The 20,058-nt window shown below is 54.0% G+C and overlaps 2 protein-coding genes across 9 annotated transcripts in view; one reads left to right on the forward strand and one right to left on the reverse strand.

The window, feature by feature from the left end:
• The window catches only part of TRAP1 (TNF receptor associated protein 1), a 57,805-nt gene extending 38,693 nt beyond the window's left edge, over positions 1-19,112 (forward strand). For both annotated transcript variants that reach the window (XM_047780677.1, XM_047780678.1), the window contains exons 5-18: positions 1,066-1,137; positions 2,323-2,483; positions 2,916-3,025; positions 3,496-3,569; positions 4,357-4,512; positions 6,286-6,406; positions 6,806-6,875; positions 10,959-11,106; positions 12,536-12,721; positions 13,127-13,265; positions 13,928-14,013; positions 15,217-15,362; positions 18,634-18,706; positions 18,871-19,112. In XM_047780677.1, the coding sequence (XP_047636633.1) occupies positions 1,066-1,137; positions 2,323-2,483; positions 2,916-3,025; positions 3,496-3,569; positions 4,357-4,512; positions 6,286-6,406; positions 6,806-6,875; positions 10,959-11,106; positions 12,536-12,721; positions 13,127-13,265; positions 13,928-14,013; positions 15,217-15,362; positions 18,634-18,706; positions 18,871-18,972 (1,644 nt within the window). In that variant the 3' untranslated portion in view covers positions 18,973-19,112. The remainder of the gene's footprint in view (positions 1-1,065; positions 1,138-2,322; positions 2,484-2,915; positions 3,026-3,495; positions 3,570-4,356; positions 4,513-6,285; positions 6,407-6,805; positions 6,876-10,958; positions 11,107-12,535; positions 12,722-13,126; positions 13,266-13,927; positions 14,014-15,216; positions 15,363-18,633; positions 18,707-18,870) is intronic.
• Positions 15,357-20,058, reverse strand: part of DNASE1 (deoxyribonuclease 1) — a 57,059-nt gene continuing 52,357 nt past the window's right edge. For 6 of the 7 annotated variants that reach the window (XM_047780684.1, XM_047780686.1, XM_047780683.1 and 3 more), the window contains 2 exons: positions 19,677-19,773; positions 19,059-19,449 (listed from right to left, as the gene is read on the reverse strand). In XM_047780684.1, coding sequence (XP_047636640.1) covers positions 19,396-19,449; positions 19,677-19,773 — 151 coding nt within the window. In that variant the 3' untranslated portion in view covers positions 19,059-19,395. Of the gene's footprint in view, positions 15,730-19,058; positions 19,450-19,676; positions 19,774-20,058 lie in introns of those variants that run through there. The other variant, XM_047780681.1, reaches the window with a different exon arrangement.

A 20,058-nucleotide genomic window follows, 5' to 3' on the forward strand; every position in this document is an offset into this window, starting at 1 on the left:
AGTTTTTGTTTTTAATCAGGTTGTCTTTTCATTGTTTGAGTTCTTTGTTATATTCTAGATACAAGTCCTGTGTCAGATAGACTTTTGCAAATACTTTCCCCTAGTCTGTGCCGTGACTTGTTCTTTTCTTTTTTTGCTTTTTAGGGCGCACCAGCAGCATATGGAGGTTCCCAGGCTAGGGGTCTAATCAGAGCTGCAGCCGCCAGCCTACACCACAGCCACAGCCATGCTGGATCCTTAACTCACTGAATAATGGCAGGAATCGAACCCTCAAGGTCACGGTTGCCAGTCAGATTCATTTCCATGGCGCCACGTTGGAAACTCCCAACTTTTTATTTTCTAAGTGATGACTTTTGAAAAGCAAAAGTTTTCATTTTGTTTTGTTTTTGGCCATAGCTATGGCATGTGAAAGTTCCCAAGCCAGGGATTGAACTCGCTTCACAGTTGTGGCCTGTGCCACACTGGTTCCTTAACCAGTTGTACCACAAGAGAACTTGCCAATGGAAGTTTTTATTAAAGGCCAGGGAGTTCCCATTGTGGCTCAGTGGTAACTAACCCAACTAGTGTCCATGAGGACTCAGGTTTGACACCTGACCTCGTTCAGTGGGTTGAGGATCTGGCATTTGCCATGAGCGGTGGTGTAGGTTGCAGCTGCAGCTTGGATCTGGCATTGCTGTGGCTGTGATGTAGGCTGGCAGCTGTAGCTCCTATTTGACCCCTAGCCTGGGAACCTCCATATGTCATAGGTGTGGCCCTAAAAAAGACAAAAAACAAAACAAAACATGAGTGACACTATACAGCTGTTTTTTGGGGGGCGTGGAGGGTGCCCGTGGCGTGCAGATGACAGATTCTTAGCCCACTGAGCCCCAGGGGGCTCCTCTGCAGCTCCTGCTGGACTCTGTTTTGTCTCGTTATTTGGTGTCTGTCCTCTAGAGGGTTTTTCTGCAGCAAGGCCTGGCTTGTGACTGGATTTGCCTTTTCTGACAACCAGGGTAACCGGTGTGCTCGTGCCTCCCGGCCGCTCTGGTACCCGCGCCTCATTGCTCAGCCCGCGTCTCTCCTCAGGACACGGGCGTCGGGATGACACGAGAGGAGCTGGTGTCCAACCTGGGGACCATCGCCAGGTCAGGGTCGAAGGTAAGCCTCCCACTGCCCTTTCCTGGGCTGCAGCCGCTGCGCCCCACTCAGGTTGGAGGGTCCCCTCGAAGGGCCGTTGCAACCAGAGACAGCGGGTCCCAGACCTGCTGGGCGCCTGCTGCAGAGGAACGTCCTTTATCAGAGGGTCTCTTCCTGCCCTTCTGGGGCCTCGGAGGTGGTTTGTGTTACTTGCTGGATGAACAGGCTGCAGTCAATACTGGGCCCTTAGCTAGAAACTGGCCGCCCCGGGGTTCGAAGCCACTGGTCCACATCTGCTGGTGCATCCTGCTTTCTGACACGTTTCTCCACGCCTGCCCTCAGCATTTCCTTGAGCTGCGCAGGCTGGAGGCCGGAGGGGTGCAGCTGACCAGAGGGCGGGGGCCACGCTGTGACAGATGAGCAGCTGTCGGGGTGGTCGGTTGCTGGTGCAGCTTGGAGCTGCTGAGGGGGCTGTTCAAGGTGCCGTTCCCTGGGGCAGCCCCAGGCACAGGCCAGTGCCCTTCGGCTGCCCTCATGCCCAACAAATGTGCTTTGTTTTTTTGTGGGCCCATGTGGTACCCAAGATGGCTCTTTGTGCCAAGGACTTGAAAACGGTCTAATGTTGGTCCATAGGAATTCACAGAAATTTCTACTTTAAAAAGTGGCTTTATCAGTGCTGCGTGCTCCATTACATTTTTAGTTTTAGTTCTAGCAAGGGAATGTGGCTTTTTGAATTTAAATTACTTAGAATTAAATACAGTACATTTTAAAACGTATTCATTCTTTGGTCGCTTCAGCCACACTTCGGGAGCTCGGTAGCCAAGACTGCACAGGGCGTTTCCAGCTGCACAGCGGCCCCCGGGCTGCGTTCATGGCAGCGAGTGTGTCCATTTTACTTAATTTTTAATCAGGAACTTGGATTACATGAGTTATAATTAAGTGCCTTGTGGTATCACACAAAAGGGTGGTTGGTGTGTACCGTTTCCCGCGAACCGCGGGGATGCGTTCAGGAGTCCCCTCCCCGGCACCTCAGGGGCCGCCCTGGCCCAGAGGCCACCACTGCCCCTTCTGCGGCGACGTCATGGGCGGAAAGCAGAATTGTCCCAAGGATTAAACACCGCCCGAGCCCACGGTGGAAGACCGAGCGCAGAGCCGCAGACTGCAGGTCTCGGGAAGGGCCGCCCTCTGACGCGCCTTCCCCCGCAGGCCTTTCTGGACGCGCTGCAGAACCAGGCGGAGGCCAGCAGCAAGATCATTGGCCAGTTCGGCGTGGGTTTCTACTCGGCCTTCATGGTGGCCGACAAGGTCGAGGTCTATTCCCGCTCGGCGGATGCGGGCAGCCCTGGGTTCCAGTGGCTTTCAGACGGGTGAGTCACCGAGAGGGTCTCATATCGCGTGTCGCGTGTCCCCAAGCCCCGGGGCCACTGAGGCAAGTGTCCCCTGCCACGCAGAGTAGGGTATAACTGGAGCTCGGGCTCCTCAGAAAAGCGCCGGGGGCCCTCCTGGGCTGTTGGCAGAGTCGCCTCAGCTCGGCTTCTGCCCGGGAGGTGCCTGACAGGGGGGGTCTCCCCAGGGGCTGCCCACTCAGGGCTGTGTTGGGTGAACATGAGGTCAAGCAGTTTTGCCTCTGAGTGGGGAGCCCTGCACCCTAACCCCAGCGACCACTGGCCCTGATGGAGGCCTGGGGCTCGGCGGGGCTCGGAGGCGGCGGTGGCCCCGGCCCCCTCTCCATACGGGGCCGTGCTGCACGCCACCTGTCAGCCCTGACCCAGGGCCTCGCCCCGCTTGCTCTGTCTCAGCTCTGGCGTCTTTGAAATCGCTGAAGCTGCGGGAGTCAGAACGGGAACCAAAATCATCGTCCACCTCAAGGCGGACAGCAGAGAGTTCGCCCACGAGGCCCGGGTTCGAGGTGAGCGGGAGCCCGGCCCCGGGGCCATGAGCCCGGCAGCGCCATGCCGCCTCCTGCCGTGTTCAAGGCCCTGCGGAGGGTGCGGGCGGTGTTGTCCTTACTGTGCTGGGTGGTGGCCCACGGTCCTGTCATGGAACCACTCGTGTTGGTCGCTGGCCCAGCCGGAGCCCAGGCTTCCCTGAGGACAGGCGCCTCTGTGTGGAGTTCTCTGTTCGTGTCTCATTTGATGCTCCTGAAGGTGCCTGGCGCTTTCCAGGGGGCACGTTAGCCTGTGAGACCATTTATGGTACCCAGATGGCGCCGTGGCTCGCGGTGGCCTGGGCCTCCAGCTGGTTCTGTGTGAGTTCTGTCCCCCCATGCGGGCAGGGCGGGCACAAGGCCTCCCAGCGTGCTGTGACACCCCCCCCCGGCACCTTCCTGAGTTCTCGGCTCCAGAAGCTTCCCGTGTTCCCTGTTTCTCTTTCTTGCAGATGTGGTGACAAAGTACAGCAACTTCATCAGCTTCCCTCTGTACCTGAATGGAAGGCGCCTCAACACCCTGCAGGTGAGGCCCGTGCTGCATGGTGGCGCCAGGGTCTGGGCGGCGCTGTTACAGGCCCAGGGCAGGGTGCTGCTGCTGGCTCCGTGTGTTGTGTCAGGCCAACCCCTGTGTGAGGGGAGCCTGCTCGGCTTGAACCCAGCATTCCTGCTTTACTTGTCTGGAGCCCATTTTTTCTTTTTTTTCTTTTTTGGCTGCCCTTCGGTATGTAGCGTTCCCAGGCCAGGGGTCAGATCTGAGCCACTGTCACCAGTCGGTTCCAGCGTAGTTCATCCCCCAGGAAGGAACCCCAGACCCACTAGCAGGCACTGCCCCTCCCCTGCCCAGCCCCCGGCACCCTCAGTCCCCTTCCTGACTGTTCCCACTGTATAATTCACAGAATCAGAGCCAAAAACACTATGTGTCCTTTTGTGTCCAGCTGATCATGTTTTCAGGTTCCCGCTGGTTGTTGCGGGTATTGGTTCTTTGTTCCTTTTCATGGCTGAGTGATTTTCCGTCACGTGGCCAGACCCTGTTCTTTAGCCACTCACCTGTTGGCTGCAGGCTTGTTGTGATGTCCTGCTGGCTTGTCCCTCCCTCCCAGTTGCCTTTCCTGACTCTGCAAGGACGGGGCACTTGTTCCCAGAGCCTTTTTGTGTGTCCGTCCATGCAGTGCTGGAGTGGGTGGGGCTGGAGGAACAGGGGGCAGGAGGCCCTGTCAGCACCTGCAACGCGAGCTCTGGCGGGTCAGCCAGAGCTCTTGGCTGGGTGGGTGTGCTTGAAACATGACGTCCCTGCTCATCCCCATTTCTAGGCTGTCTGGATGATGGACCCCAAGGACGTGAGCGAGGAGCAGCATGAGGAATTCTACCACTATGTCGCTCAGGCCCCCGACAAGCCCCGCTATACCCTGCACTACAAGACGGACGCGCCTCTCAACATCCGCAGCATCTTCTACGTGCCAGAAATGGTGAGCGGGCACGGGCTGCGGGTGGGCGGCCGGTGCTTTTCCGCTGTCCATCCCTGGTTTTGCGCAGCAGCGGCACTTCCTTCAGCAGTGACAGCTCAGCACAGACATCCCAGGAATTACCTGAGCAGCATCAGAATGAAAGAAAATTCTCTTATGTCCGGACAGGCAAACAGACTTGAAAGTGAAGGAGAGGCCTGGCAGGCCAGGGCTTCGTGACGCGGCACAGGCTCAGGGCGCCGCAGGGAGGGCTCTTGGACAGCCAGGGGTTTCCTGGCTGCAGGCAGCTGCTGTCCGTAGTTCTGCTGGCCCCTAAGACTTTCTGGCTCGTGGCAGCACCACGAATGCCCTGCCAGCTCCTGTGCGAGGGGAATCTGCTCGGGTTGAACCCAGCATGCCTGGCTTTACCTTCCTGGAGACCATTTTTCTTTTCTTTTTTGGCTGCCCCTTGGTATGTGGAGGTCCCAGGCCAGGGGTCATATCTGAGCCACAGTTGCAGCCTACACTCCAGCTGTGACAGTGTTGGATCCTTTAACCCCCTGTGCCGGGCCAGGGGTCAGACCTGCATCCTGGTGCTGCAGATACTCCACCGATCCCATTGCATCATAGCGGGAACTCCTGACTGGAGCCCTCTTAATGCCCTGTGCCTGTTCCTCATTTTGGACAGAGCTGTTGTACCCACAGACCAGCAGCACCAGTGTCCCCTGAGTCCCCCCCAGGATCCCCTCTGTCTCCATCTCAACAAGAGTCCAGCGTGTGTGCAGGCGGGCAGCTTGTGAGGCCCTGGGTTCAGAGTAGGGTCAGCAGATGTTTCTTAGAAGGGCGGTGATGGGAAGTTCCCATTGTGGCGCAGCCAAAACGAATCCAACTAGTATCCATGAAGTTGTGGGTTTAATCCCTGGCCTCACTCAGTGGGTTAAGGATCCAGCGTTGCTGTGAGCTGGGGGAGTAGGTCAAAGATGTGACTCGGATCCTGCGTTACCATGGTTGTGGCTGTGGCCGGCAGCTACAGCTCCAGTTCGACCCCTTGCCTGGAAAACTCCATATGCCATGGGTGGGGCCCTAGAAAAAAAAAAAAGAAGGGCGGTAATGGCCACACGTACCACCACAGACTCTGCAGCAGGGGTGTGGAAGCCACCAGACTACATGGAGACAGGACATGTAGCTGGGTTTCAGGAAACTAGACATGGGAATTTGCATTTCATGTGTTTTTCACATATCATGAAGTGCTCTTTTTTGCATTTTTTTCCAACCATTTAAAAATGGAAAAGCTAGAGTTCTCTTGTGCAGCAGGTTAAGGATCCAGCATTGTCATTGTAGTGGCTTCGGTCACTGCCGTGACACAGGTTCAGTCCCCGGCCCAAGAATTTCCACATGCTATGGGAGCCGCCAAAAAAAAAAAAAAAAAAAAAAAACCTCCCAGAGTGGGGAGCCATTCTAGGTCACACTAACAAGTGATCTGGCCTGTGGGCTCTGGTTTGCTGACCCCTGACCTTGAGCAGGTTTGGCTCCGTTCACTGGGATGTGGAAGTCATCCTTTTTTATGGGAAAGGCAGCAGCTGCCCAGAGAGGCCCATCCCTGCCCCGGGCCATGGTGTGGGGGCCCCCCTGAGCCTCTCTGGGCTTTTGAACAAACAGACCATTTGGTTCCTGGCCTCTCTCCCTGTGTGTCTCTGCGTGTCTGCCCCAAGTCTCCTGGTCCAGGCCGGCCTGCAAGAGGGGCTTCCTCTGCCTCCCCGTGGGGCCCCCCTGACACTGCCCTTTCCACGCCTCCAGAAGCCATCCGTGTTCGACGTGAGTCGGGAGCTGGGCTCCAGCGTCTCGCTGTACAGCCGCAAGGTCCTCATCCAGACCAAGGCCACCAACATCCTGCCCACGTGGCTGCGCTTTGTTCGAGGTTCGGAGCTAGAGCCTGTGCGCGGCCGCGTCATTCTAGGGGCTCATCTTTCCTGAGCATGGGGTCGGGGCCAGTAGCCACGGCTGCGGGCTGGGCGAGCCAGGCATCCTCACAGCGCAGAACCTCCAGGGAGTGCCCGCCTCCCAGCACTAGTCTTGGATGATTTATCCATGATTTTTTTTGAGTTTGAACAGAAAACCCAGGAGGTGTTTTCAGAGGGTCCAGCTGACGCTGAAATTATAGAAACTGTCCTGGCAGAGGCTCGCCAGCCTGGCCTGCTTTTCTTCTGATAGCTTGGTCGGGACCTGGGCCCTGCGTGAAATCTGGGATGTCAGCGGGACCACGAGGGGCTGGGAACATGTTGTCCCCTCTGACTCTTGCCTGGCCTGTGTCCCGCAGGTGTGGTGGACAGCGAGGACATCCCCCTGAACCTCAGCCGGGAGCTCCTGCAGGAGAGCGCGCTCATCCGGTGAGCTGCCGGGGGACCCAGGGGCGCCCGCTGAGCACGAAGCCACTTGCCAGGCTCACCTTTGTCACCGAAGGGCCAGGCAGCTCGAAGTTGCTAAGAGCAGAGGGTGGGGCTGCAAGTGCCCGTGGGAGCCGCATGTGTGAACGTGTGCAACTCACATGAGCCTTGCCCCGTGTTTGACTTCAGCTTTATGAGGCGGGTTTGGAGTTGGTGCCAGGAGCTGTCCTCGCCCCCAGTCCCAAGGCGGCCATGGCAGAACAGGTTCCAGGCAGGCTGGGCTGTCTCTGGGCGGACAAGGCAAAGGACAAGCTCCGAGCAGGACTCGAGGCTGCAGGCACGGGTCAGGGTGGGGCGCCCGGCCACTTGGTCACTGCTTGTGGTTTTCAAGGGCGAGTTCTCAGTCTGAGCACTCATCCTAACTGGCAGAATCAGCCTTAAATTTTTGAAAAAAAGGGAATCATAAACTTGCGGAAGAGGTAGCAACAGGATACAAAGTAACCCTCTCTCTGGAGCCCAGGGCGATTAGGTTGCCCACCCCGTGCCCATCGTCCCCAGGTTGCCCAGGGTGTGCCTCCTCCCAGCGCCAGTGCAATGTCAGGGATTGACGGGCAGCTGCCACGCTGCACACTCGTGCTTGGCACGACCCCTGGACCAAGAGGGTCCTGTCCAGAGTCCCAGGCAATTCTGGCTTCCTGGAGTCCAGGTTCCAGTCTCTCCCTGACTTTCAGGGCCTGAGGCTTCTGCCCACTTCAGGCCAGTCATGTTACATGGCGGCTCTGGGTGTGTGCCACGTGCTGCCCCCTAGAGCGAGGGGCAGCAGTGACACAGAGTGATGTGTGCTGTCAGGGGATGCACGACTTTGAGTTGGTCCCTTACTGGTGATGCTCGCTGACGCTTAACGAAGGGGGCGTTACCAGCCTTCTCACGTGGACTTAGTAGTTTTCCCTTTGTAATTAGTACATCATACGTGGGGTGGTATTTTTGCGGTGTTTTGACATGCTGCTTCATCAAACTTCCACTGGTTTTTTTTTTTTTTTTTGTCTTTCTTTTTACCTTTCCTTGAGCCGCTCCCGCGGCACATGGAGGCTGCCGGGCTAGGGGTTGAATCGGAGCTGTAGCCACTGGCCTACGCCAGAGCCACAGCAACACGGGATCTGAGCCACATCTGCAACCTACACCACAGCTCACGGCAATGCCAGATCCTCAACCCACTGAGCAAGGCTGGGGAATCGAACCCCAAACCTCATGGTTCCTAGTCGGATTCATCAACCACTGTGCCATGACGGGAACTCCCACTGTATTTTTTTTAGGATTTTAATTTTTATTGAAGTGTAGTTAATTTACAAAGTTGTGATAATTTTTACTGTACAACAAAGGCATCCAGTTATACACAGACACACATCTGTTCTTAGATTCTTTCCCCACATAGATTATCACGAACACTGGGCAGAGTTCTCTGTGCCCCACAGCAGGTCCTCGTTGGCCTGTTGATCCATGTAACACAGTGTGCATCTGGCAGTCCCAAACCCGGGATTCACCCCCACCCTCACCCCCACCCCCGTCCCCTTTGGTAGCCGTAAGTTTTTCAAAGTTTGTGGGTCTGTTTCTGTTCTACAAATAAGTTCATTTGTATCCTTTTTTTGTTTGTTTTTAGATTCCACGTATAGGTGACAGCATTTGATGTTTGTCTTTCACTGTCTTGACTAACCTCCCCTAGTATGATAGTTTCTAAGTCCGTCCACGTTGCAGCAAATGGCATTACTTCCTTTTTTACGGCTGAGTAGTATTCTGCTGCATGTATGTAGCAGATCTTCTTTATCCACTCCTCTGTTGATGGACAGCTAGCTTGCGTCCATGTCTTGGCTATTGTGAATAGCGCTGCAGTCAACACTGGGGTGCACATATCTTCCAAAACATGGCTCTCTCTGGATAGAAGCCCAGGAGTGGGATTGCTGGATCGTGTGGTAGTTTTATTCCTTTCTTATGACACGCATTAGCTCTTCTTAACGTCTTCTCAGCCTTATTTGTGTGATTTGATTTCCTGTTTTATTCAGCAGGTTATAATCTGTTAGTCCCTGTTTAGTTTGATGCCCCAGCTGTCCCCGGTTTAGCGGGAGCCTCTGCTCAGGCTGTCTCCTTTGCCCTGTCATGCTTGGAGCACTTCTGTATCTGTGGAGTTCCCCCAGTTCCAGCGGGCACTGCATGTCTTGCTTTCCACGTTCGCTTCCCTTGACAGAGAAATCCCCTTCTCGTCATCCTTAACGCGTTTACCTCTGACTAACAGTCCCCTCCACGTGACCCGTCTGCCATCACCGCTGCCCTCCCCCAGCTCAGGCGCCTCCTTTACTGCCTGGCCTTTGGCGCTCCACTGTAGGTTCCAACAGCGTCTCTGCCAACCCCAGTGTCCTCTTGTGGGGTTTTTGGTCTCTGACACTTCACACTAGGCCTCCGCAGTGGTTGCCCTGCATGGACACGCTCTTTGTCCCATCCTAGCTGCTGTAGCCACTGTGCCACAAGTGCTGTAGCCACTGCCCTGGCTGAAGGACTGAGTTACTTAGGGTGGGAGTGGAAGAGGAAAGCATAAATGAACGTTAAAGGTCCTTGTTCCTGTGCTCAGAGTTACCTAGAAAGTACATGGTAATTTCACCTTTTTAAGGGAAAGGCAGAATATTAAGGAAATAAAAATATTCCCTAGTCACACAAATGAAGTTGCTCATGATTTTATGCCCTTAGGTAATGCTAAGGCAAACACTCTGATTCACAAAATCCTAATTCTGAGAAACTGTAGTGCAATATAGTATAACCAGTGTAAACTGAAGTTAAAGTGGACACAGTTGGCACAGCATTGATCTTAAGTATGGAAAAAAAATATAGCAAGTAGTGTGTGTAGTCGTACTTACCTGTGTGCTACATGTACAGTTTATTTATATTGAGATTTCCCTGGTTTTTCTTTCAACACAGGCACTTTCTCAAGTTGTTAAGGATCATGTTATTAGAAGATGTGATTTTTTTTTTTTTTTTTGGTCTTTTTGCTATTTCTTGGGCCGCTCCCGCGGCATATGGAGATTCCCAGGCTAGGGGTCCAATCGGAGCTGTAGCCGCCGGCCTACACCAGAGCCACAGCAACGCGGGATCCAAGCCGCGTCTGCAACCTACACAGCTCACGGCAACGCCGGATCATTAACCCACTGAGCAAGGGCAGGGACCAAACCCGCAACCTCATGGTTCCTAGTCGGATTCGTGAACCACTGCGCCACGACGGGAACTCCAGAAGATGTGATTTTTTTTTTTTTTTCCCCCCACTGTACAGCAAGGGGGTCAGGTTATCCTTACATGTATACATTACAATTACATTTTTCCCCCAGCCTTTCTTCTGTTGCTGGAAGATGTGATTTTTAATGACTGTATAGTTTTCCATCATTGACCTCAACTTGTTCTGTCTTGTTGGACACTGAGTTGGTTCATAATCGTTTTCTATTTTATGTGCTACAGTGAAAATCCTAGTGCATAAATCTTGAAGAAGGTGTAATCTTAGAAGCCACCCCCAGTGGGCTGTTTGTCACAACCCCCCCAGGTGGCAGGGCGTGGGGGCGGGGGGGTCGGCCTGCATTCCTGCCTCCAGGGGGCGCGTGTCTCCTCACCTGGTGTTGGCCAAGGCTCACCCTTTCTTCCTGCTTCTTATTCTTTTTTTTTTTTGTCTTTTTGTTGTTGTTATTGTTGTTGTTGCTATTTCTTGGGCCACTCCCACGGCATATGGAGGTTCCCAGGCTAGGGGTTGAATCGGAGCTGTAGCCACCGGCCTACGGCAGAGCCACAGCAACGCGGGATCCGAGCCACGTCTGCAACCTACACCACAGCTCACAGCAACGCCGGATCGTTAACCCACTGAGCAAGGGCAGGGACCGAACCCACAACCTCATGGTTCCTAGTCGGATTCGTTAACCATTGCGCCACGATGGGAACTCCTTATTCTTTAGTTTGGTTTCTGGTTATTAGTGGGGCTCAATGTTCTTTCATATTCTTTTGGCTGTTTGTATTTTCTGAAAGTTGCCGGTTTGTAAGAAACGCCTTTCTGTTCTCTAGGAAACTCCAGGGTGTTCTACAGCAGAGGCTGATAAAATTTTTCAGTGACCAGAGTAAAAAAGACGTGGAGAAATACACCAGGTTTTTTGAAGATTACGGCTTGTTCATGAGGGAGGGCATCGTGACCACCGCTGAGCAGGAGGTCAAGGTAGGGTCTGGGCTTCTGGGCTGCCTCAGGCTGTGGAGGAAGTGGCTGGAGACGAGAAACCTGAGCTTCCAGGACGTGATGCTGACACAGCCTCTCCCAGGGGTCAGGAAGCACCGCCTTTGGCCTCTGGCCTCTGAAGGAGGGCCCAGCAGGCCTGGTGTGCACTCACACGCTCAGCTCCACCAGCGCCTTGGCCAGAGGGCAAGGCCTGCACTGTCCCTTCCCACAAGGGTCGGGGGGCCTGGGAGGTGACAGACGTCAGGCAGGCGGGGTGTCTGGTTCCTGGGGTTGGAGGGCAGGTAAGGTGTGTAGTCAGGGCGGTTTGTCATGTGATCTAGAAATCCTTAAATACGGAGCCACTGGAGCCAGAGATCAGTTCATTGTGCAGTTACCTAAACGATATGGGGGGAGTTCCCATCGTGGCTCAGTGGAAACAAATCCGACTAGAAACTATGAGGATGCAGGTTCGATCCCTGGCCTCTCTCAGTGGGTTAAGGATCTGGCATTGCCATGAGCTGTGGTGTAGGTCGAAGACGTGGCTCGGATCTGGTGTGGCTGTGCCTGTGGTGTAGGCCGGTGGCTGTAGCTCCGATTCAACCCATGGCTTGGAAACCTCCATATGCTGCGAGTGCGGCCCTAAAAAGGCAAAAAAAAAAAAAAAAGCAAGTTTTGGAAACACTTTTTGGCCTTTTTTTTTGTCTTTTGTCTTTTGAGGTGGTTCTAGGTCCTGGTTTTTGCTGGTCCACCTGACATGTCCCCACCACGTCACTCCTTTACCTGGACTTGGCCCTCTGGGCACTGTCCCCCAAGTCCCACCCGCCCGTCTGTGCTGGTTTGTCAGAGATGAGTTGGTGGCGAAGACAAGGCAGAGTTCACGTGTCAGGTCACATCCAGCCAATCACCTCTTCTCTGTCCTTAGACATGGCTTCCTCGTGGAGCCCAGATGCCACCAGTGGTCACATGTGTCCACCAACAGGAGGAGACGGACAAGCCCCTCCTCTCATCCAGTTCTCTGCATCTCTCACCCCACTTGTGCTTGTACCCTGGGGCTAGGCCTCCAGGATGAGTGGGACGGAGTGGGGACACTGGGTCCAGGAGCAGGTCTGGCCACTCCTGGTGGGACCATGCACACAGCTCACCCAGAAGGCCTCTCACGGCAGGGCCCTGGGCCACCCAGGGTGGAAGGTGCTCTCCAAGGTGCTCTAGACCAAGGTGGGGCCCAGTGGACAGCACCCAAGCCTCTCAGACACCCCCCCTCCCCGAGCCTGGGCCAGGCTGCCTCAGCTATGGGACACGGTGGGCCCACCGGGAGGGTGAGGCCAGCCAGAGCCTCTCCTCCTCTAGCTGGAGGCTCCCCAAGTCCGTGCCCTGCGGTTGGATGTTCAGAGCCAGGACCTAGAAGGAGCAGTGACCTGGCCTCCATCTGCAGGAGGACATCGCGAAGCTGCTGCGCTACGAATCGTCAGCACTGCCTGCTGGACAGCTGACCAGTCTCCCGGACTACGCCAGCCGCATGCAGGCTGGCACCCGCAGCATCTACTACCTGTGCGCCCCCAACCGGCACCTGGCAGAGCACTCGCCCTACTATGAGGCCATGAAGCGGAAAAACACTGAGGTGAGGAGCCAAGGGGCAGGGCCAGGTCAGAGGGCAAGGAGGTCTGAGCACCGAAGGAGGGTCCCTGTGCTTAGTGGGAAACAGCTAGATGTGCCCAGGCCCCGGCAGAGCTGAGCAGTCAGTGTCCAGGGGTAGAGGCCAGTCCCAGGCCTGCTTTCTAGTGTATGTCTCTTTAGGAGGAGACACGGAGATTTCTCCGTGAATAGTGTCACCGTTTCTACCGCGAAGGCGCAGCCAGAGAACCACTGTAAACCAGGGGGGCTCCATCCACGAGGCCCAGGAGCCCCAGCTCCCCTGGCGTGGCCCTCGGATGCCGGCCGCAGCTCCAGGCCTCGCTCCAGCTCCCTGCCCCGTCACGGGCAGAGGCTTCCCAGGCCTGATGGGAGTGATCTCGGGCCCTCGCAGGTTCTTTTCTGCTACGAGCAGTTTGATGAGCTGACCTTGCTCCATCTGCGTGAGTTTGACAGGAAGAAGCTGATCTCCGTGGAAACGGACATCGTCATTGACCACTACAAGGAGGAGAAGTTTGAGGACAGCTCCCCAGGTTGGCCTGTGTCCCTTATCTCCGGGCACAGGTGTGGGTGGGGGCCTGGGGCACAGGGGAGGCCCAGTGGCCCAGGGAGCTGGTGCTGTCGCCACAGGGCCTTCTCCATCCTGCAGCAGGGGGTTTACGTGGGGTTTGCGTTCCAGCTTGCCTCCCGAGATCAGGCGGGCTTCCTCAGAGAAGCAGAATGTTCACGCCCAAACAAAACGATATGGGCCTCACGCAACCAGTAGTCTTTTCTGGGGTCCAACTTTATCTGCTTTATTTTACTTTATTTTGGGGGGGCTGCACCCACAGCATATGGAGGTTCCCAGGCTGGGGGGTCTAACAGGAGCTACAGCTGCCAGCCTACACCATAGCCACGGCCACATCAGATCCGAGCCACACCTGTGACCTACACCACAGTTCATGACGACACCAGATCCTTAACTCGCTGAGTGAGGCCAGGGATCAAACCCGAAATCTCATGGTTCCTAGTCAGATTCGTTTCCGCCGTGCCACAGTGGGAACTCCGTGTCTGCTTTATTTTAGATGAAAAGCGTTTTGGTAGCTTCCACTTGTGTGCTGGTGGTCAGCGGAGTGGAGGGAGCCTACTGTGGGAGCCCCTGGGGAGGGCATTGTGGTGACGGCCTCTGAGCCCATGCCTCTCTGCTCTCCTATAGCTGGAGACTGCCTATCAGAGGAGGAGACGGAGGACCTGATGGCCTGGATGAGAAACGCACTGGGGTCCCGTGTCACCAATGTGAAGGTGAGGCCTCCCAGAGACTGGCTGCCATGGCCCCCAGCAACCACACACTGCCCAGCCTGCCAACTCTGGGTTGCTGGCCTGGGGGGCGCTCTCGCAGCAGTGGTCAGAGCTGTGATAGCAGGTGGAGACCTGGCCGGCCACTGCTGCTTCTACACGGGGTGTGGGCACGCCCGGGGCTGTTGCTGAGGCGAGATGGGCAAGCTCAGCTGCCTGTTCCCTCCACTAAGCAGAGCAAATGGGAAATAAGGTGGCAGGTGAGCAGCCGAGGCCCTGAATGGAGGCTCAAAGCAGAAAAGAGGGGTCCCTCATTGTCGCTCAGAGCCATCCTGGTCCAGGCCTGGAGGAGCTGCAGTGGCTGAGAACATAGCACTTGCAGTGAGCTAGGAACCCCCTGATCCAACTCAAGCTGCAGAAGCAAGACAGTTCCCAGAGAACAGATGTCACTGGCTGGGGGACATGTACAGAAGTGGCCCCCCAGGGGACAGGCAGGTGAGCAGGGTAGGGATGGCCAGGAGCGGAGGAAGGCAGATTCGGGGACACGGTGTCCCAGCAGGGAGCAAGGTCTGCAGAGGGATTTCTTAATGTAACACGTGTCGTGTCCACACTTGGCAACGGTGACGCCTCTCAGGTAGCCAGGGGGTGGGTAGAATTACTGTCTGTATCCTATGAAGGAAACGGAGCGCGTCCCCAGGTCAGGAAGTTGGGGGGCTGGATCCACGCCAGGCTGGTAAGGGCGGCTGTGGGCCCAGCAGGCCCAGTCGAGTCAGGAGGCCCGAAGGCCGTGGGGCTCGGTGGGAAGAGGTGCATATGATGAAATAAAGGCCAGAGGGAGCCACAGGGCTGGGCGGTGAGACCAGGGTCTGCAGGAGCTGGACAGGATTAAGAGAGGCTGGGTCTTGGGAAGTGGGGTGGCCGGTCCTGGCAGGTCTGGCGTGGTTGCTGTAGGATTTGGCAGTGGTCTCTGTGAGAAGTGCGGGTAACATCAGGCAGGATGGACCTTGGATGGTAACAGGTGTTAGCAGTTGGTGGCTCTGGGGCATAGAAGAGGAGGGGGTTCTCAAACAGGATGCAATTCAGGCCCCTCTTATTGGTGGTAACTGGGAGGGGGGAGGGACACCCCTACCTTCTCCTGCCTTGTCAGCAGGGAAAGTCACACCTGGTCAGGACTCTGCCAGAGCCCCTCACCCCTGGCCTTGCCTGCAGGTGACTCTTCGACTGGACACTCACCCTGCCATGATCACCGTGCTGGAGATGGGGGCCGCCCGGCACTTCCTGCGCATGCAGCAGCTCGCCAAGACCCAGGAGGAGCGCACCCAGCTGCTGCAGCCCACGCTGGAGATCAACCCCAGGTGAGCTGCCGGCCTGGGGCTCTCGATGACCGGGAAGCGGGTGTACTCGTTGCTGACCTCAGGTAATGTTGTAAAATTGTATGCGAGCAGCTGTCCTTTTACCGGTAAGACACAGAATGTGCCTAAACTACGACTGTACTTGGTCCATGTTCACAGCTGAACCACTTCAGGACATGGATCCACCTTAGCAGAATTATTCACTTCATTTAGCTGGACGGTTGTGGGTCGTTTCCATTTGGACGCTGTTGGGGGAACAGGTTGCTCTGAAAGGTCCTTTCCCCCATCTGAGGCTGAGTTTTGCCAGGGTATGTCTGGAGTCTGTATACTTCATCTGTTGCAGTTATCTTTTCTCTGTCTTTTCTCCTGTCTTTTGAGAAATTCTTCATTTTAATATGATCAACTGTATACATGTTTGTGAGATGCTTTTGGGGGAAAGGGGATTTTGTTTAAGAAATCTCTATTCCGGAGTTCCCGTCGTGGCGCAGTGGTTAACGAATCCGACTAGGAACCATGAGGTTGCGGGTTCGGTCCCTGCCCTTGCTCAGTGGGTTAACGATCCGGCGTTGCCGTGAGCTGTGGTGTAGGTTGCAGACGCGGCTCGGATCCCGCGTTGCTGTGGCTCTGGCGTAGGCGGGTGGCTACAGCTCCGATTCAACCCCTAGCCTGGGAACCTCCATATGCCGCGGGAGCGGCCAAGAAATAGCAACAACAACAACAAAAAAGACAAAAGCCAAAAAAAAAAAAGAAATCTCTATTCCACCCGAGTTTCTTCTCCTGTGTTTCCTTCTGTAAGATGTGTGGTTCTGACCTTTCATGTTGGTCTGGCCAGTCTGGGGTGGCAGGTCCAGGTTCATCTCACTCCACGTGAACACCCTGTCGCCTGTACTGCCAACTGCATAAATCTTTCCTCTCCTGCTGGTCTGTGCTGCCTTCTCTCATGTGTATCTCTTGATGACTTAAGTTTTCTTTAGAGTTCTTACACATTTTTTAGTGAGTTGTTCTTTTATGTGTCTTTTTTTTTTTTTTTTCTGTCTATCTTTTTAAGGCCATACCTGCGGCCATATGGAGGTTCCCAGGCTTGGGGTCCAATCAGAGCTGTAGCCGCCAGCCTAAGCCAGGGCCACAGCAACGTGTGATCCAAGCCGCATCTGTGAGCAACGCCAGATCCTTAACCCACTGAATGAGGCCAGGGTTTGAACCTGCGTCCTCACAGATGCCAGTCAGGTTCATTAACCACTGAGCCATGATGGGAACTCCTGATGTGTCTTATTTATTAAAATTTTTAGAATTGCATTTTCTGTTACATAGGGAGAGGTTTTTTTTTTGAAATTTACTTCATATACAGCAATGATTTTTTTAAAAATGAAATTACATAACCAAATTACCAAAACTGTTAGAAAATAGCAAAATGTAAAAGTCCATATGGAATTCCTGTTGTGGCACAGTGGGTTAAAAATCTGACTGCAGTGGCTGCTGCAAAAGCACAGATGCATCCCCAGCCCTGGAACATCCATATACTGCAGATGCAGCCGTTAAAAAAAATGTTTAACCAACCAGAAGTCCCGTCTCAACTCCACCATAGCCTATATAACATAGACCCTATTTGTTAAATTTTCTTTTTAGATTTTTGTCTTGTGTTATTGTGGGTTTTGTTTTGTTTTTTAAAATATTTTTTATTGAAGTATAGTTGACTTAGTTTTCTTTTTCTACCACCCCGCTCTGGCATACGGAATTCTCAGGCCAGGGATCAGAGCCAAGCCACAGTTGCAACCTATACTGCTACTGCAGCACTGCCAGATCCTTGACCCACTGTGCAAGGCCAGGGATCGAACCCACATCCTCATGGATACTAGTTGGATTCTTAACTGGCTGAGCCGCAATGGGAACTCCTCACCTTATTTTTTAGAGTGTGTGCTGCTGAGAACAGGGCTGAGTGGGAAGGAAGGGGTTACTGAGTCTCATAGAGAGTCCCGTTGTCCTCTGGGCCTTTCCCAGCATCTTCTGTTTCATCAAACTTAACAATTTTTGCCATTCGAGTAAGTGAAAAAGTACACCTTTTAATTCTGATGTTTCCTAAGGTATTTATTTTCTCCTACCAGAAGAAAGTTGAGTATTTATGTAGTCAGAGTTTTCACTCTTAGCTTTTCTGACTTCTGGATTTGTATGTTGTTTGAAAAAGCCTTCTACTTCTGAGGTTATCGAACTTTTCCTCTAGTATTATGCTTTCCTGCTTTTAATCTTTGATGCCTCTGGAATTTGTTTTGGTCCAAGGAATCACGTGAGAATCCACCTTAATTCTTGACTACCATCCAGTTACCCTGTCTTCATCAGAAGCTAAGGAAACCCTATATCGATTTGGCCATTTACATATTGTCCACTTCACTGCACTGAGCAGCAGCCTTTTCACTTTCCAGAACTAAACTGATTACTGGAGCTTTAGGATATGTTTGAACTGGGACTTCCTCCGTGTTTCTTTTTTTTCATTTCCATTTTTGCTTTTTAGTGCTGCACTGCGGCATATGGAAGTTTTCAGGCTAGGGGCTGAATCAGCTACAGCTGCTGGCCTACATCACAGCCACAGCCACACTGGATTTTTAACCCACTGAGTAAAGCCAGGGACCAAACCAGAGTCCTCATGAATACTAATCGGGTTTGTTTCCGTTGCACCACAACAGGAACTCCCAATTTTTTCTTTCTTTTTTAATGGCTGTACCTGCCGCATGTGTTATTAGTTTGTAGGCCAGGGTTTGAACGTGAGCAGCAGCTGCACCAATGGCAGATCCTTTGACCCACTGCACTAGGCCCGGGATTGAACCTGGCCTAGTGCAGAGACCTGAGTCGCTGCAGTCAGATTCTTACCCGTTGTGCCACTGCAGGAACTCCTTATGAATTTTATATTAGATTTTTTAGGTATAAAAGAAACCCTTTAAAGGAATCCTATTAAATGTATGGACTGACTTAAGGAAAGTTTCACCTTTATTTATGCTTCATTTATCAAAGAACTAACATAGGTCTTTTCATATATTAAACTCAGCTTTCCCTTAGTAGTAGTATTTAGTTAATTTTGGTACTTACTGCATTTTCAAGTATCAAAATTTTTACCTGATTCTTTTGGGTTTCTGGATATATAATCTAATCATTTAAATCTCCTTTTTCATTTATGTGTGTCCTGTTACACTTCAGTTTCAGAAAAGGCACAGTAACACGAAGTTAGAGGCCCTTGTGCTCAGTGTGTGCCCTCAGCTAACTTCTGGTGGCTTTTGTGTTGCAGGCACATGCTGATCAAGAAGCTCAATCAGCTGAGAGACAGCGAGCCCGACCTGGCCCAGCTGCTGGTGGACCAGGTGAGCCACCAAGAGAGGAGCTGAGGCACTGCTCAGTTTCCACTAAAACCCTCTTTTAAAAACAGCTCCCTTCCTCTCTTCTTTCTCCATTTGAGGCCCCTGGGTTAGAACTAGGACCAGGCCTCCTTCCCTTCCCACTAAGGAGGGACCACCCTGCTTTGCAGATCTACGAGAACGCCATGATCACAGCGGGGCTCAGTGACGACCCCCGCCCCATGGTCAGCCGCCTGAACCGCCTCCTCGTCAAGGCCCTGGAGCGGCAGTGAGTGCGAGGGGCCGGATGGAACCGTGGGACAAGGCAGCCTGGGACCAGCCAGGGGAGGGGGGCCCACCAACAACTGAATGCCATGGATGAGGACACCCCCTTTGGAGCTTTATTTAAATTAAAAGTTGTTTCTTAGTGTTAGACTTTTTGTCCAGACTCAGAAGGCGGGGTGCCCTGGTGACAACCCCCCCCCCCCAGGCTTAGGATGGAAACATGTACAGTGAGGAAGAGCCTCCTTCCCGTCCCCTTCCTCACATCCCAGCTGCTGTGGCTGCTGGGGGACAAGAGGGAGGGGTGGGAGCACTCAGGACTGGCCCTGGGTGCCTCTACTCAGTCCCCAGCACTTGAATGTGATGACACAATCAGCTGCTGTTCTCTGCTGGGTCCCTGGGAGCAGCCAGCCAGAGCCCAGACCACATCCACCTCAGGCTCTCTTCAGTGTCACCTCCACCGGGTAATGGTCACTGATGGCTAGGGCCTGCGGGGTGAGGTGCAGTGAGCAGAGACGCCCACATACTGAACACTCTGCGCACGTGGGCAGTCCCATCGGCCTGGGGAAAAGGGACCAAGAGCCCCCCCCCCCCCGTGGTCACAGACAAGTAGCTCTTTCTAAGTCAGTGAAGAACAGCACTGTGTCCAGATCTCACTAAACTCCTGCATCCCAGGCCCCCGGCAGAGCTACGAGCGTGTGGGACGGATACTTACAGTCTGCTCGCTCAGTCTGAACGCAGCTTGGAAGTCAAAGGGGGCAGCGGAGTCGGGAACCACGGCACATTGGAGCAGAGGCCCTGCGACCACGATCCTACAGCGCCAGACACAGGAGAAGCCCCTCCTGAGCCCACGGTCTGCTCTGTGCACTTAAATCTTACATCCCAACAGGTTCCCCAGCTCATCTCTTGGTCTGGGAAATGTCACAAGCCCATTGTGCCCCAGCTGCTCTAACACACTGAGCCAAGCAACCCTAGAGCACCAGGCCCCCAAACCATGTGCCACTTGACTGACCGACACACCTGCCAGCGTCACGTTTATCCCTAAATGTGTTTGGCCCCAAAACTAAGGAACGCTGCCCCTTTCATCCCACCTTCTG

This window comes from Phacochoerus africanus, chromosome 5 (genome assembly GCF_016906955.1).
Source record: "Phacochoerus africanus isolate WHEZ1 chromosome 5, ROS_Pafr_v1, whole genome shotgun sequence".
Classification (NCBI taxonomy): domain Eukaryota; kingdom Metazoa; phylum Chordata; class Mammalia; order Artiodactyla; family Suidae; genus Phacochoerus; species Phacochoerus africanus.